The sequence below is a fragment of the Lepidochelys kempii genome, chromosome 6 (assembly GCF_965140285.1).
Source record: "Lepidochelys kempii isolate rLepKem1 chromosome 6, rLepKem1.hap1, whole genome shotgun sequence".
Taxonomy (NCBI): Eukaryota; Metazoa; Chordata; order Testudines; family Cheloniidae; genus Lepidochelys; species Lepidochelys kempii.
Window position 1 is genome coordinate 71,013,072 of NC_136385.1, and position 17,695 is coordinate 71,030,766.

General features: G+C 41.9%; 1 protein-coding gene across 1 annotated transcript in view; it reads left to right on the forward strand.

Moving 5' to 3' along the window:
* The window catches only part of LOC140913612 (cytosolic phospholipase A2 epsilon), a 54,726-nt gene that overhangs the window by 22,205 nt on the left and 14,826 nt on the right, over positions 1–17,695 (forward strand). Inside the window, exons 4-12 of the mRNA XM_073350338.2 lie at positions 1,527–1,663; positions 5,122–5,253; positions 6,538–6,578; positions 9,902–9,944; positions 10,811–10,868; positions 12,501–12,667; positions 12,786–12,872; positions 14,834–14,871; positions 16,077–16,084. Of these exons, the coding sequence (XP_073206439.2) occupies positions 1,527–1,663; positions 5,122–5,253; positions 6,538–6,578; positions 9,902–9,944; positions 10,811–10,868; positions 12,501–12,667; positions 12,786–12,872; positions 14,834–14,871; positions 16,077–16,084 (711 nt within the window). The remainder of the gene's footprint in view (positions 1–1,526; positions 1,664–5,121; positions 5,254–6,537; positions 6,579–9,901; positions 9,945–10,810; positions 10,869–12,500; positions 12,668–12,785; positions 12,873–14,833; positions 14,872–16,076; positions 16,085–17,695) is intronic.

Here is a 17,695-nt window from a genome sequence, read left to right on the forward strand (position 1 = left end):
GGCCCTAAATATATGTTATTGGTAGCTTGATGGTAGCTTTAGAAAGCTACAATTTAAATACAGCTGTGAGTCAGCATTGTATTTGTGGCAAAGAGAATCATGATAACAGTCTTCAAGTATATTGCAGCGAAGGAGATTTTAGGTCTGGTCTACGCTACAGGCCTACAACTACGTCTCTCAGGGGTGTGAAAAATCCACATGCCCCAAGGGACGTAGTTATACCAGCCTAACCATCCGTGTGGACAGTGCTCTCCTGCTGACATAGCTACCGCTGGAGGTGGATTAACTAAGCCGATGGGAGAGAGCTCTCTCCCATCAGTTTAGAGTGTCTTCATGACCGCGCTACAGCAGTGCAGCTGTGTAGATGTGCCCTTTGACATTAGGAGAAACTTCTTAACTATATGAGAGACAAGGTGGGTGAGGTAATAGCTTTCATTGGACGAACTTCTGTTGGTGAGAGAGACAAGGCTTTGATCCGTACACAGCTTTTCTTCAGGTCTGGGAAAGTTACTCCCAGCGTCACTGCAAAATGCAAGGTGGAACAGATTGTTTAGCATAAGTAGTTAGTGCAAGTTGTAAGGGACCATTCAAGATAGAGTGGCCTGTTAATACCTCTGCAGTTGTAGGACAAAAAGAGGGGGCTAGTGGGTTATTATTATTGACTAAGCCATAAATCCAGTGTCTCTGTTCAGTCCATGATTCGTAGTGTCTCGCAGAATAATGAATTTAAGCCCCCAGGCTTGTCTTTTGAAAGCATTGTGCAGGTTTCCTTTGAGGATGAGGACTGAGAGGTCAGAGCAATCGCTTTGTGAAAAGTGTTAATCCATAGGTGATAGGGTGTTTTTGTCTTTTATCATTTTCCTGTGAGGTAACGGGCCGTTCTACCTTGTTGCAACTGAAGTCAATGAAAGCTGTGCTCTGGACATATGAAGTGCTATATAATTCTAAGTACTATGAAAAACCAGCTCCTGGGCATTTCAAATTGGGCACCCAATTGGGATACTTTTACTTCAATCGCTGTGTGTCTCAGTTCCCCATCTGTAAAATAGGGGTAATAGCATCCCTTAATCACACAGAGGTGATGTTAAAAATAAATTAATTCAATTTTGTGAAGCACTCAAACAATACAGTGGTGGCAGGGGTTCTGTGGGAAAATAGGTTTCAGAGGAGCAGCTGTGTTAGTCTGTATTCGCAAAAAGAAAAGGAGTACTTGTGGCAACTCTAGCTCACAAAATCTTATGCTCAAATAAATTTGTTAGTCTCTAAGGTGCCACAAGTACTCCTGTTCTTTTTGTGGGAAAATAGTGTGTGATCATGAAATTAAAGACTGCATCACAATGCATATGCACATGAGAACTGAATTAAGCACAGGCCCATTGCTGAGAAGTGCTATATATAAATTACCCTAATCTCTGTCTTTAAATAAATACAATTTAATTTTAGTGCAGTGCACTAATTTCTTCAGTGCCGCTTAAGATGGGGAGTATTGATACATTAACAGTTATGCTGTACCTGTTTTTATACAGTAAGCCATTCTGACTGCTACATCAGCCTGCAGTTGCCAACAGCTACATGTGAAAAGATCCAGACCAAAACCGTCAACGACTGCAAAAACCCAGTGTGGAACGAAACATTTTACTTCAGGATCCAGAGTCAGATCAAGGTAAGAAACTGAGAATTCCCCTCTTTCAGCAGCCTGGAGATTTGTTACCACTTAAGCAGAAGTAGGATTTTCAAGTCTTCTACAACCTACAGTTTAACACCCCAGATGATTAAAATACCCCCAGTAAAACTCTTTTGAGGTCACTTTCTCATTTTTGATAGCCATTGGTTTGGATAATTCATATTTTAAGTATCCGGGGTGAATTAAGATAGCTAAAATTAATTCTTAATAAAGAAATTGTTATTTTTCTGAGTTAATAAAAACTACACTAGTAAACAGGAGCTACAAAATTCAGGCTTATTCTAAAACTCCATTACCACGCAACCCCCTACAGGCACTGAATGACAACATGCTCTGTGTAACATGGAGGGAAACAGTGTATCATCATAACAAATTCAGTTATCCTAGGAATTGTTACCTAACAATAAGTGCTGGTAAATATTCAGAATTTTGACCCCATAGGAGATTCTCATATTCTGACATTTCTTTTAATTCCAAATAAAGGGGGGGGGATATCAAAATATTGACTTTTTTTGGTGGCATGGAAAGTTCCAAGGAAATGTGGTTCGGAAACGCTGAAATGAAACATTTGCACATTTCCACAGCAAAATGTTTCATTTCAGTTTGTTGAATGAAATCAAAACATGTTGCTTCAGCCTGGCTCAACATTAGTCTGTGTCCCCCTGAGCTACTGCAGTGCCTTATGGGAGTAGTAATTTTGGTGTCTCATGCCCCCATTCTCCTAAAAGGGCCAAAACCCCCAGCAGGACGGCATCTCCCCATATGCATCATGCTTGTTCAACCAGGGTGGGTCTTCAGAGCATCATGGGAGAAGGAGTCTAACCAGGAAGTCCAGTCCATAGAGGAGAATGGAGGTGCAAGGCACCCAAACTACAAATCCTATGAGGCATTGCAGCAGTTCAAGCAAATACAGATTAATGTTGAATTAAACATTTCATTTAGATTTTTCCTAAAAGAAAATACAAAACTCCAGAAAAATCTAAATTTTCCCACAAAAGTTTTGATTTTGTGGAAACCACATTTTTCATAAAAACAAAAAACAACCAAAAAATAAACAACCCCCCAAAACATTTTGATGAAGAATTTCCAACCAGGTCTATTAACTACTACTGAATTGACTGATTCTTTAGTGGATGTTATATACACCAATGTTTTATCTACTCAATACCTGACAAATTTTGAACCATTAAAGCATTGAGATTCCTCAGAGATTTTTACTTTGCTGTTCTATCTGCCATCAGAGCGATTCAGTCTCAGAACAGAATGCACTCCATTCAGCTGTGAAGCTGAGCCGGGAGGCCTGAATTGGTGAATTATGTGCATTACAACTAAACTGACAAATATGTAAGCCAGAAAAAGGGTAATGTGGAAAGCTGGTTGTATTGGGATAGAGAGGCCAGTGACTAGTATCACATAAGGAACCTAATTTTCTACAATGAATGTAAGTTCCCATATACATTTTGCTCTCAACAGAGGGTGGTGTTCTTTTATCCATAGAATACTCTTGCTGGAGAAGCCAGCACCACTGGTAAGTTCTTTCAGCTGAACTGCAGTGATTCAATTCAATTTACGATTGCCAAATACTATGCTATATGTTGTCTCATGTACTCATTTTTATACCATATCTATAATCTTAACAAAATTACTCTGTCAGAAGAAAATAACAATCTACAATTTATTTATTTTTTGCATATTGGTGTTTTTAAATGTTTATTAAATGACCAAAGGGATTCCAAGACCCAAATCTTTAAAAAACCAGCTAAGGTAGTAATGACACTTCAATTAACTGATGGTGAAACTACATTGTTAGAATAGTAACAATAACACTTAAAAGTTACATGCCACTTCTTATGTTCAAAGTGCTTTATAAATATTAACTAGTTAAATATTATATTAACCAACTGTTGGGACATTTAGTTATTAAGAAATAAATATATGAAAACCTGGGAAATTTAAAGTTAACGTTAAAGATCAAGTTAAAAATATCAAACATTTACAAGTCAAAAATGTTATAGTGTAGGTTAAAAAGCCTTTGTTAGCAGCTTGGTATCAAGCTAAAGTGCTGGGTAAACAGCAGGATATTTGGAATATTTCTTTAGTAAAAGGTATTTAATTTTACAGCACACAAATGTCGTGTAAATATAATTTCCTTATATGTGACAACAAAAGATGTACTTGGTATTGCTGTGCAATTAGGCATAATAATATAAAATCCCCACATACAGCATTAGAATTACATTTAGTAGGTACTTTACAATAGTAATTACTATGTCATCTGCATGCTGATGTCTAGAAAATAAACCACATATTCTTATTGCAGATTACATGGCATTTGCTTTGGATCACTCTACCACTCAATGTAATTTGACATTAAATGAATTCTTACGGTAATCACTGCTACACAATTCATAGGCAGTGTTCACCTGCCTGCTCAGTGAGACTGTATCAGTTCAACCAAGTATGTGGCCCTGAGCTTTGTGCTAGAGGACAGGTTTTGCTCTTTAGTTACAGGCTACCCATAGCGGTCCTTCCCCTGATCACACTGAAGTCAATAGCATCATTTGCATTGATGTCAATGGGAGCAAAATGGAGCCCAATATATGTGGCCTGTAACTTAGAGGCAAATCCTTCTCCCTCTTCCACAAAATGAAAAGTCCCATATGCAATGAAACTGGTGTGTTCATACTGCACAGGAGCGGGATTTGTGGGGGCATGGGGCCTTATACAGTCCCATGCAGTGGAGGCTGGGCATGTGGCCAGCGCACCCACCATCATGCAGATCCACCAATCATTTCCCCCTGTCCAGCATGGAATGCAGGAGCAGCTGGGATTTGGCTTCTAATGAATTTTCTAGATTCCTTCAGGTTTTCAATTGTCTCTCTCATGATATCTTTCCTATGCAGGGGGTGACAATTAGGTTCCTGGCTGTCATGAAGTGCTAATATCTGACAATTCATTGGAGGGGCCTGACTTCTTACCTATGCTGTGGAAACAGAATGAATTCACTCACATATCTAACTTATAGCATTTAAACTGAACTGGGGAGGAAACTGTATTACTTAGATTTTGAATAGGAGTACTTGTGGCACCTTAGAGACTAAGAAATTTATTTGAGCATAAGCTTTCGTGAGCTACAGCTCACTTCATCTATTTCGTAGCTCACGAAAGCTTATGCTCAAATAAATTTCTTAGTCTCTAAGGTGCCACAAGTATTCCTTTTCTTTTTGCGAATACAGACTAACACGGCTGCTACTCTGAAACCTTAGATTTTGAATAGATTTCTTCAAAGTTGGATATTTGGAAAATTTCTGTATCCCTTCAATTTTCTTCCTCTCCTCGCACAAGGTAAAAATAGACTATCCCCAGGAGTCCCTGCTTCCTGGGCTCTGTGAAAGCAAGAATGCAGGATTTCTAAACTCCCTCATCTCCCTTCCCAGAACGTGCTGGAACTGAGTGTCTACGATGAGGATGCCGTTACCCAGGATGATCACCTCTTCACTGTGTACTTTGATGTGGCTAAACTTCCACTTGGAGAAAGAGTTCTCATGTACTTTAAGACTGACCCAAAGGTGAGGTCTGAAATAACAGGCAGGGCTGGGTGAGAAAAAGACCCTTGCCTGGGTTTCCTGCCAGCTACTCATAGAATATAGAATATCAAGATTGGAAGGGACCTCAGGAGGTCATCTAGTCCCACCCCCTGCTCAAAGCAGGACCAATCTCCCATTTTTGTCCCAGATCCCTAAATGGCCCCCTCAAGGATTGAACTCACAACCCTGGGTTTAGCAGGCCAATGCTCAAACCACTATTACTATTTTTCCTTCCTATGTAAAGGATTGGCCAGCTATTCCTCCAGTATGTCTCAGCTACCGCACAGTAAAACTGTTTCACCATTAGACAGAGCAGTTTGGCCTCAGCGTACTTGGCCAGTGGAGCATGGCAAACATATGATGCTCTTGGCAAAGACCCTTTCTCCTGGTCTTGCCACCAAGAATGAACCTCCCAGAGACTGTCAACCCCAATGGCTGTAATCAGAGATCCATTGTCTGAGCTTTCCATTGACCCAGCAACTGTGTCATCTAGATCTGGTGCTAGTCTAAATTCAGCTAAAAATTATATACTCGGACACAATTTTCAAATACTGGCATCTGAATAAGATTTCTAAATCCCACATTTGGTCACTTAAATTGGCATTTAATAACATGAATTCCCATTTAAAAGGTAAATACAAGATCTAAATATATTTAAGTATCCATATTTGGAAGACTGGGCTCTGTAGTTCACAAAAATTTTCTAAATGATTACATTACGATATCACGTACAGCTGAAATGGAGAGTCATACAGCAGGAAAGCTTAGCATCTAGACATCTGGCCATTGTCTTTATGTTTAAACAAATATCGCTGTCATATTGGCGCTGTTGCTGCAAATATAAGGAACATTGGGCAGGAGAGTTAACAATGTCCCTGAATCATTCAGTAATAGCAGTTGTTTTTAAACGTTCCTCAGAGAGGTCAAAGATATGAGGTAACAGGACATATAATCCTGTTAACCTTCCCATATTAATAGCAAGAGCAGCTACTGGGTAGTAGAATAATGTCAAGAACATAAAAAAATTAAGACCCTAGAAGATGAAGCAAACTGTAAAGTGACTGATTTTACACCAAAAAACAAAAGTGCAGAAGCTTCATAGAGTTTTAGGCCAGAAGGGACCATTAGAACATCTCATCTGACCCTCTATATTTCACAGGCCATTAAATTTCACCCACTTCCCCCTCTGTTGCATACCAGAGGACTAACCCTGTAGGGAGAAAATAGCATATAGTGACATCACTCTTTTCTATTTTTTCTTTTTAGGCACAGGAGGAACTAGAAGTAGAATTTACGTTGGAGAACATGTAAGTGAAATACAAATTAATTAGAAGATGCAAAAATTCAGAGAGTAACAAACCAGCAATTGGAAACCTGCTTCATATAATTGTTGCCTCCAAAGGAAATTGCCAGACCCACTGGATCCAGACCTCAGTAAATTCCCCACTGGAATCATGTATACAGTTTATCTGTATCAGCAGAATCTGTCAGTTTGTTCTATAGTCTGATCACCTTTAATGTGAAGAAATTATTTCTGGCATTGGTGAGTCTCAACACAACATCAATTTGTGGCCTAGGTATACTCTTCAGAAGACTTGTTTGTATCGATCTTTTCATGTATGCTCAAGCTCAGATGTGGTGGAAAATCTCTTGACTCGTATTTGTAAATCGAATAGTTTGGTTAATTTTTCATCCTAATTCTTACTCACAAAGCTGAGAATCATAGAATCATAGAATCATAGAATATCAGGGTTGGAAGGGACCCCAGAAGGTCATCTAGTCCAACCCCCTGCTCGAAGCAGGGCCAATTCCCAGTTAAATCATCCCAGCCAGGGCTTTGTCAAGCCTGACCTTAAAAACCTCTAAGGAAGGAGATTCTACCACCTCCCTAGGTAACGCATTCCAGTGTTTCACCACCCTCTTAGTGAAAAAGTTTTTCCTAATATCCAATCTAAACCTCCCCCACTGCAACTTGAGACCATTACTCCTCGTTCTGTCATCTGCTACCATTGAGAACAGACTAGAGCCATCCTCTTTGGAACCCCCTTTCAGGTAGTTGAAAGCAGCTATCAAATCCCCCCTCATTCTTCTCTTCTGCAGGCTAAACAATCCCAGCTCCCTCAGCCTCTCCTCATAACTCATGTGTTCTAGACCCCTAATCATTTTTGTTGCCCTTTGCTGGACTCTCTCCAATTTATCCACATCCTTCTTGTAGTGTGGGGCCCAAAACTGGACACAGTACTCCAGATGAGGCCTCACCAATGTCGAATAGAGGGGAACGATCACATCCCTCTATCTGCTTGCTATGCCCCTACTTATACATCCCAAAATGCCATTGGCCTTCTTGGCAACAAGGGCACACTGCTGACTCATATCCAGCTTCTCATCCACTGTCACCCCTAGGTCCTTTTCCACAGAACTGCTGCCTAGCCATTCAGCCCCTAGTCTGTAGCGGTGCATTGGATTCTTCCATCCTTTGATTGCTCCCCACAGCACTGCTTCAGTCCTAGAAATTTTCTCCCCTATATACTAAATTGAATAATAATAAAAATTAATAATGATAAATAAATAATACAACATAGCTTTTTTCATCCATAGATCTCCATATGACAGGTGGGACACGTTGAGGTCACTCTCCTGCTTTAAATAGCTTTGCATACAGTGGGAACCCTTTGTTTCCAAACTTAGTTCCCATGCCAGTCAGTGGAAAAACATTGGTATTCCAGAATGGATTCTAGTACCAGGTGACTTGATCACAGGACCTTGCAGCCATAACTCAAAGGCTAGTTTGTAACATCCTCAGGAAGCCTTCCCAGGAAAAAGGGAGATTAGCATCTTCAAAGGCCTATTGTTCTGTCTAATAACTCCTCCTCACAGCAAGCCATCTAGAGCAGTGGTTTTCAAACTGCGGGTCACAACCCAGTACTGGGCCACGGACTGTAAGGCACTGGGTTGCAGCAGCTCTGGTCAACACCACTAACCAGGCCATTAAAAGTCCCGTTGGTGGTGCTGCCCAGCTAAGGCAGGCTAGTCCCTACCTGTTCTGACATTGTGCTGCCCCCTGGAAGTGGCCAGCAGCAGGTCTGGCTCCTAGGTGGGGGGGCTGCGGGGCTCCGTGTGCTGCCCCTGCCCCGAGCACTGGCTCCCCACTCCCATTGGCCGGTTCCCTGCTAATGGGAGCTGGGGGGTGGTGCCTGTGACTAGAAGCTGGACCTGCTGCTGGCCACTTTTGGGGCGCAGAGTGGTCTGCAGTGCTAGGACAGGCAGGAAGCCTGCCTTAGCACCCCCGCTGCGGCACTGACTGGGAGCCACCCGAGGTAAGCCTGTGTCCCAACCCCGCACCCCAACCCTCAGCCCTGAGCCCCCTAAACCCAGACCCCCTTCCTGTACCCCAAACCCCTCATCCCTGGCCCCACCCCAGAACATGCACCCCAGCCCAGATCCCAGACCATCTGCCGCACCCCAACCCCCTGCCCCACCCCTGAGCGCCCCCCAAACCCAGAGCCCCCTCCTGTACCCCAAACCTCTTATCCCCAGCCCCACCCAAGGGCCTGCATCCCCAGCCAAGAGCCCTGACCCCCTGCCACACGCCCAGAGCCAGGACAGGCAGGAAGCCTGCCTTAGCACCCCCGCTGCGCCACTGACTGGGAGCCGCCCGAGGTAAGCCTGTGCCCCAACCCCACACCCCAACCCCCAGCCCAGAGCCCCCTCCCACACCCTGAACCCCTCATTCCTGGCCCCACCCTGCAGCCCTCAGCCCTTCACCCCAACCCTCTGCCCTAGCCCTGAGCCTCTCCCAAACCCCTCATCCCCAGCTCCGTTGAGTCACGGGCATCAACAGTTTTCTTCAGCTGGGTAGCCAGAAAAAAACGTTTGAAAACCACTGATCTAGACTGATTGTATTCTGACTGGTGGGTGTTCCCCAGGTGTAAATCCACTTGTAATTGGTACATAGTCAATATTCCTAACTTCAGATACAGAAATGATACATGTATACAAATAGGATAATCATATTCAGTAAATCATAACCTTTCCAGTGATATCTCACATGCCTTATCTTGCCCAAAATACATCTTAGTTATGCCATAACCACATCATAACAATATCTCTATGAAGAATATGGGGGTGTAGTGTCACACTTGGAATCAAGACACTTCCCAGCATGTATATCCTGATGGACTAGCATAATGTTGGTAGATTAAATGTATTTAACAACATGGACTGTCCTGAGAGGTGGAATTTAACTAAGATTCTAATTTACATGGTTACAGGACTGTGATAGCACTGTGAAAAACTACTTAGCCCCAAGCATGGTTGAAATTGTTTTTAAAGTGTGATTACTTCATATCAGTCAGTTTTAGCACAATGGTCAGGCTCTGCTTAGAAGACCCCCCAGAACAAGAATAACAGGAGCTGTAGCAGCTGTGCACAGTCAAAGCAAGCATTGTGAGGAACTTTGCATCACATGGCTGCCACCTTTACCCTTGTTGCCTGGTCTTCGCTATCACTCCCAACACTTCCATATGAGTGACAAGCAAGATAAACATCCGGGGGGGAAACGAGTGGTCATTTGATTTAACCTAGCAGTGAAATATGTGAAAAATGAAATATTTTTCATTTTCTTTCCTAGTTCAGGCCCTCCTGAAGCCATCATAACCAATGGAGCACTAGTGGTAACTTTTTGTTCTGTGATCTTTCCTGTCCTATAGCAATACTTGTAATATAGGTGGGACTAGAGAAGCTGTGAGCAGCTCCACAGTCAGCAGGCCAACACCCTCTCTTTTCTGATGAGATAGGGTGGGAATGAAGTAACTATGATTTCTCTGCTATTGTGGTTTCACAGTATTTCTTAGAGAGTATATCCTAGAGTGTCCCATGATAGAAGAGGCTCTGACTGGAGTAGCTGTGAGTTACCTCAAGCCAGTACACCTCCAGAAATGTACAGAGTAACTCCTACTTGCAAAAACTGGAAGTGGTATGACTGGGAACCCCCTCACAGCCAGTTCACCCACTCCAGTCCCTACAGTGGGAGCTGCTGAGATAGGTGTAGCTATCAGCTCCCCTCAGACATCAATCTACCATAATTTCTTACAGTGACATAGGAACTACTGCCACTAAAACATTCATAACAATATTTTAGACAAGGGCTGTTTCCACCAATGACTCCTGTGCTCTCAGTAGATTTCTCTCATTAAGTTTTTGCCTTGTTTGGTCTTTTGTATCCCCATTAGGACCCTAAAAGTGGTGCCATTTTGCGTCCTGACACACTTAACTCTAGACACCATTTAGTTTGTCATCAACCCTCACTGATGGCTAGATATGACTCCCCCAGAGCCTTTCACTTTCACTCATCCTTGACTAGAGGGCTTACTACTGAGCAGTGCCAGGCAATTAAGCTCTTCCAGGGACTGAGAGTGCTGCCTGCACAGTGTTCAATCCCCATAGCCAGCTCAGATAGTAATAGATTAGGATAGTTAATGTAATCTCAAACTGAGACATTCTCTGTGATGAGTTGTTTTATTGTTCTTCTCTGTTACAGTCTCGTGCAATTTGCTGTTTGGAAGTTCAGGTAGATGAGAAGAAGCGGCATAAATCAAGTAAGGTTATTGCTTTATTAACTGGCTGTTAAGAACCAGATACTTACCCTGCTATAGCGATATGTGTTCTATAGATCATTACAAAAAATGCATGGAATAAAATAATATTTTCAAATGATACAAACTTTTTAACAACTACTGAAAGATACATGATCTCTGTTCTGGCTTGCTTTGACTCCATTACATACATCTATGTGGCTGTATGCAAAGAGACTACATTAAAACAACACTAAAGAGGAGATTTTAGTCACACAAGTGTCAGGACATTCAGAGTTATGTTTCTATGATAGTAGCCTTAATTTTGGTCCCTTGCATTAGCTGATGTATATTACAACACGGTTTTCATTAGCAAACACAAAATAATTCAGAGCCCTAAATTTTTGCATCTTTAATTACAGAAAGGAGCTCAGGGTCTTTGTATTGTATTATTTTAACCAGTATTATGAGATCATACAATAAACAAATCCATTCTAGAGCATACATGCCATGGTGTGGAACTGGGGCAAGACCAAACACACAAACAAACAAAACCCATAAAGTTAGGCTCCTAAATCCAGATTTAGTGCAAGAACAATTTTCAGACGTGCTGAGCAGGCAGCATTAAGATGCTATAATAACCCATGCAAGAACTATAGGGAAGATTATTATAATACCAACTTATTGTATGTGAAGGAACTAAATATAAAGCAAATGGACCCAAAGAAATTAGTCTATGAGTCATTTAACTAGAACTCTTGGTTAGTGTGTATGATATAAAATGCTATAGTAGAAATTTGCTTCACTGGACTATAGTGCACAAAAATTTCCATTAAAACCCCATGTGCATGAACCCCTTCAATACAAATCTCCTTCTTATCCTAATTTCAGCTACATCCCACCAACGTATATCATTTGTCAAAAATCTTGCTTGATTATTTTAATCCCTTTGATTCAAATATTTTTGATGTCTCCATGACATATTGAATACATTGCTCTGTATTATATGGCCTACATTTTAAAAAGTGATGGTGATGTTAATGTTAAACTGAAGACATCTGAAAAGGACCTGATTTTCAGTGGGCATGTGTTCAGTACTTCCTAAAAGTCAGGCCCCCTCAAGGTGTCTCAAATTGGGTACCCAGAATCAGGCAGCACTTTTGAAAATGTAAGCCTATGTGTTTTGAGAGAGAAAAGAGCTTATTTCATACATTACAATCATGGAACAAGGACAATAAAATACAGCGTGCTGCGGAAAAGATTTGAAGAAATTGTTTAGTGTATCATACAGACACTTATTACTACACACAGAAGTTGACTATTTTATGCAGATCACATTTAGTATTAAGAGTTTAGTAGATGAGCTACAGCTGTGAACTGGAATTAACTACGTCTAGTTTTTTTAGTATGAAAAAGCATGGTCGTTATTTTCCATGAGCATTAGTTCTGTCATACTTGTATACATTAGGTTTCCTGTTGTTTATCTGAGTACTAGGTTTCTTTCTAGTGGGATTATGTTTTTCTTGGTTTATTAAATAGACTCTTTGAATGCAATATAGAGAACTCCTAAGTGTTTTCTTAAATTTGATCACGTAAGCATAATTTTGCAGTCAGATAATATTAAGGTTCTCTGTGTGCTTTGTCTTTTTCCTTCAGGGAAAGACCTCTCCCTTACAGTGAAAGGTTCCCACGAAGGAACACAGTATCTTACACTGGGCCCTGATGCCATCATTAGCCCTTTGTTTCCTACCAAGTTCCACTATGTCAAGTATATGGAGCCAACACTGAATGTTATGCTACCGAAGAAGAAGCGTTACAATGCTGTATGTTATAACTGTCCTTTATAAACATAATAGTAACATGTAGATAACATGATCTATTTTGATGGGGGATCAGGGTAACCTTTTCCTTTTTGCGCAAATAAACTTTTTTTCCCCCCAGTGTACCTGTACCTACATTATAAACACAGGCTCCCCAGTCATGATGCTGAATTCGCTCCCCTTGGGAGAGAGAGTAACAGTAGCAGAGGTGAGTTCTGGCTGCCAACCTTTAGGAATTAACAGTGACCCATTAAAAAATTATAATGTAAGAATAAAGGGCTAGATTATCCCTTCCTGCAGAAAAAACCTGCAGGAGGGTACTAAGAGGGTGAAAAACTCTATGAATTTCTCCTCAGACCTTGGAGAAAGGAACTGGTTCCTTCTGCATGGAGCTGGGATCTGTGCTGCAGGGATGACTACTGCTTCTCAGGTTTCAGAGTGGTACCCATGTTAGCAAAAACAACGAGGAGTCCTTGTGGCACTTTAGAGACTAACATGTTTATTTGAGCATAAGCTTTTGTGGGCTAAAACCCACTTCATCAGATGTATGGAGTGGAAAATACAAGTAGGCAGGTATAAATACACAGCACATGAAAAGATGGGAGTTGCCTTACCAAGTGAGGGGTCAGTGCTAACGAGACAATTCAATTAAGGTGGAAGTGGCCTATTCTCAACAGTTGACAAGAAGGGGTGAATACCAAGGGAGGGAAAAATCACTTTCGTAGTGATTTTGAGGCCAATGCAATCAAGGTGGTCCATTTCAAACAGTTGACAAGTTCTCACACCTTCTTGCTCCATCTCCACCTCCCATATACAGTTTGCTCAGCCCCTTCTGCACTGAGCAAGCATCCGTAAAGGGACATTTTGTGGGGCCAGTGAAGAGGGATGGTGCCACAGCAGTGTCTTTTCAGTGTCCAGATCTCCAAGAGACAATCTGGGCTGATGGTATTAAAAAAATACTGGTGCTGTGCAAATGTGTCTTGAACTGTCCTTTAAAAAGAGGAGAGGCAGGCTGGCCAGCAGGGAGTCCCAGTTCCCTAGCCTGTATGCATTCCACCCCCTTAATTCCCCAGCCGCACTCCCTCCCCATCCCCAACTCTGCCACTCAGAACAGCTCCTCATCTGTACAGTAAGCTGGCCAGTCTGCCTTCATAGATTTAGAGGCAAGTGTTGTCCTTTTGCTTTAGAAGGTGACCTATGATGGAGATGAGTTTCTTGGTGCAGTTTATAATATCTGTCTTGCCGTCACTGCTATCCATCTAGCTCTCTCTGTCTCAGAAGGGTGTATTGATGTCAACCATATGTACGGCACATTGCACTAAACAAACAAAAAATACAGACACACAAAGAAATATTATAAGGACTGTAACAACCAGATTTTTAAACAATAGAGGCTAAGATTCACATGCAACAGGCTTGCATATATTTGTGCAAGGAAATCTGTCTACTGCAAGTACTGGTAGAAAATGTATATGCAAATACCAATTAGCATGGTTAGCATGTGCAGTTAATTGCTTTGCCTGTATAAATGTGGGCACAAGCACTTACATTTTTCCCAAAAATATTACATCTAAGAAAAAATGAAATGTTTCTCAGTCTGGCAAACCTTTTCGAAACAACCTGGCATCCAATATGCTTCCTAACCACAGAAACAAGCTCCAGCACTGGTACTTCAGGCTTTTGAGACTCGTACGCTAGATTTCCATTCCCTGCCTTAATCATGAGCCTTTCTGCTGGGCCCTGGTATATCTTATTTTCATTTGTGCACTGTCTAATACACAATAGATCTTTGACTGGTTCTAGTCAAAATCTTGCAGTTATGAGACTGAATTTGGGAGCTCCAAGATTGCATTCTTCGTTGCGTTTGATGGTTTGCATAATTGAATGGGCACTGGAGGGAACTGGCTGGTGCCAGTTAGGTCACAGTCAGGTAAATTGGTACAGTTGTCTGAAACCTTTGGGAAATACTGAGCTGCTCAGAATAAATTCTACTACAAATAAATTAGTGGTTTTGAAGCTATATACATCTCTTGGATTAGTGGGGGGACTCAATTTTGTGGCTGCTGTGTCTTGTTGGGGAGGAAATAAATCTCACTCTCAAGGCTGAAGGGAAGGAAGGAAAGCTTAAAACTATGATTGTACCTTCATAGTGACATTCTTGTTTTTCAGGAGAAAAGATTTGATCTGCATGTGAAGGCAGAAGACTGGTAAGAGCTCTTCTCCTGTTTCTTTGAGTGCTAGTGACATTGTCAGCCAAGCTTTGCCACTTTCTGCATTTGTAAAAAAAACAAACCTCTTTGGATTGAAAACTAGAATGTATTTTTTTAAAAGAATGCACAACACATACCCAGTATATGACACTGGACATTAGATAAAAGCTACATTAGACAGGGTAGCTAGCAATTTATGCACACACTGACTGATCTGTTGCCCACTTCCTTAGTGTTATTCATAACCTTATATAAATATATAGCTTTGGCAGATTAAGATCCCAATTCAAGAAAGCATCCCTATTCGGGAGAGTACTAAAGTACCTACTTAAATACATTCTTAAATCCTTTCCTGAATAGGGAGAGGCTTAAACATGTGCTTAAATGCCTTACTGAAGCAGGGTCTTAATCAATCACAATACAGCAAAGTTCATTCTTTTTCAGCATTTGAAAAAGGCTTTTTTAGTTCTGTGTACAGCAGTCACTGCAGAATAGCACTCACAGGGGAGTCCCTTACCACCACTGCCTTCTTGATCAACTGGTCTGACAGTAAGGACCAGTTTCTGCTGCTCAGTTTATGAAAATACCTCTGGGCTGCCAAACAATAAACTTATCTATAACTTTTAGAATGTGAAACTAATTTCAAAGCAGTCAAAAATTATACACCCACTATACTAAGCAGTTCCTTTTAGCGTTACATCTGCTTATTAATGTATTTATCTTCCAGCCACAACAACAATAACAGCCCTGCATTACTGAGTTCACTAAATATAATCACTAAGGGGCAAACCCTTCCCAACTGCACTGAGCCCAACTAGCTGGGTTCTGCAAGTGGGAAAAAGGAATTATCCCTCTGCTCCAGACCCTGGTTCAGCAGTGTAAAGTAGCTACTCCGTGTTTACCAGCATACTTCTAAGGCTGTCATAGCTCATGCTGTTGTAACCCACACACCTTCTGGATGTGGTGTTCCATCCCATCTGGTGTCACCGAGATAGGGTGACCAGATAGCAAGTGTGAAAAATCAGAACAGGGGGTGAGGGGTAATATAAGAAAAAGCCCCCAAAATCAGGACTGTCCCTATAAAATTGGGACATCTGGTCACTCTACACCAAGACCACTTAGAGAGAGATTAATGAGTCTCCTTCAGCCTTCATAAGGGCCATATGGCTTTTAGCTCATGCAGTAGAGGCTCATGCACTAAGCTCCAGAGGTCCCAGGTTTGATCCCGACAATGACCGGGGTCTGCCAGTTTTACACTGTTCTCTCTCTCTCCCCGCCCCCGCTTCTGTCATGAATGTTCTGGTGGATCTGAATAGTGATGGGTCCGTTGCGTCCAGCCTAGCCCTGTCCTGCCCCCATTCTTTGCTCTGTGAGCCAGTCCTTAGGATGCACAGCAGCTCAGATTCCCTGTATAGAGTCCATAGATCTTATCCTCTCCATGCAGCAGAACCTTACAAGTAGCATTGTACCAATGGCCCTCTGCCGCCACTGAGCTAGGGACAGGATTGTCCCTTAATATAGTGGGTGCAGCTAGATATGGGGATCTGTATCTGATGAGGAAAGGATAATCCTACCAATCACCATCAAAAACTATGTTAATATAAAATGAAAAATGGTGTCGTGCTGCATGACTTCTGATCTGCATGGCGCACCAGCACTGGACTCTGCTGCAAATTGTCTCTTAGATTCAGAACGAGTTTGTATTGCATTAAATATTTAAATGAATATTACAATCAGTGCAGTGAACTTCTAAAATTGTTTATTGCAACAGAAACCTTTTTATTCATTTCATAATGCAGCAGAAATTGCAGCTCCGATGCAGAATTTAGCACAGAAATAAGAAAGTTGTGTTGAATAATTTAGGTCCAGACTGTGGCAGACTACACAGGATTCTGCTTGTAACTAATATTTTGTTGTTAAATTTTTCAAGCCGTTAGTCCAAAAGTTAATTTCATTTGAAATGCTGAAGAAAATCCACTTATCTGTTTCTGAGTTATTCTTGGTGAAGGAAAAAAATGTTTTCTATACCCCTTTTCATCTTTGCACTTGGATAACTTTAAAACCAGTTTTGTTTTTAAAATTTAAATTTGACATGCCCATAATCTTCCTCCGTAAGATTGTGCTTTGCAATTTTTGACTAAAACTAGACATGAAAGAAATCCACTAGTGCTTAGCTATGAAAAGCCATGCTTGAGTAGGAGGGTTAGAGTTTCTAGAGTGAAATCCTGGCCCCATTGAAATCAATGACAATACTCCCATTGACTTCAATAGGGCTAGGATTTAAACTGGGGGTCTCAAACACGCGGCCCGCGGGGTTATTTTCTGTGGCCCACCAAGCTCCCGCCCCCTTCCCCACCCGCCTAACTCCAGGCACTTCCCGCCGCCAAACAGCTGTTGCCAGCACTTAGAGCTTTCCAGGAGAGAGTGGGGAGGAGCAGGGAGCCGTCCACTCAGGGGAGGAGGCGGAGAAGAGGTGGGGCAGGGGCGGGGATTTGGGGAAGGGGTGGGAAGAGGCGGGGAAGGGGCGGGGCCTCATGGATGGGGTGGAGTGGGGGCAGGGGTAGCGAGGGGAGGGTATCAGCGATGCGGCCCTCGGGCCAATGCAGTAGTCCTCATGTGGCCCTCATGGTCATTTGTGTTTGAGATCCCTGATTTAAACCCTGTATCCTGTATGGACTGCTGCCAGTAGAGGGCGCCATGATTACATATTAAAAACGTAAATGTGATTCTGTGGTAGTATTTAGCCACAAGAGGGTGATGACACTCCACCAATTTTGCAGTCATCATTCAGGAGGCTCCTTTGAAAATTTGGCCTGTTAGG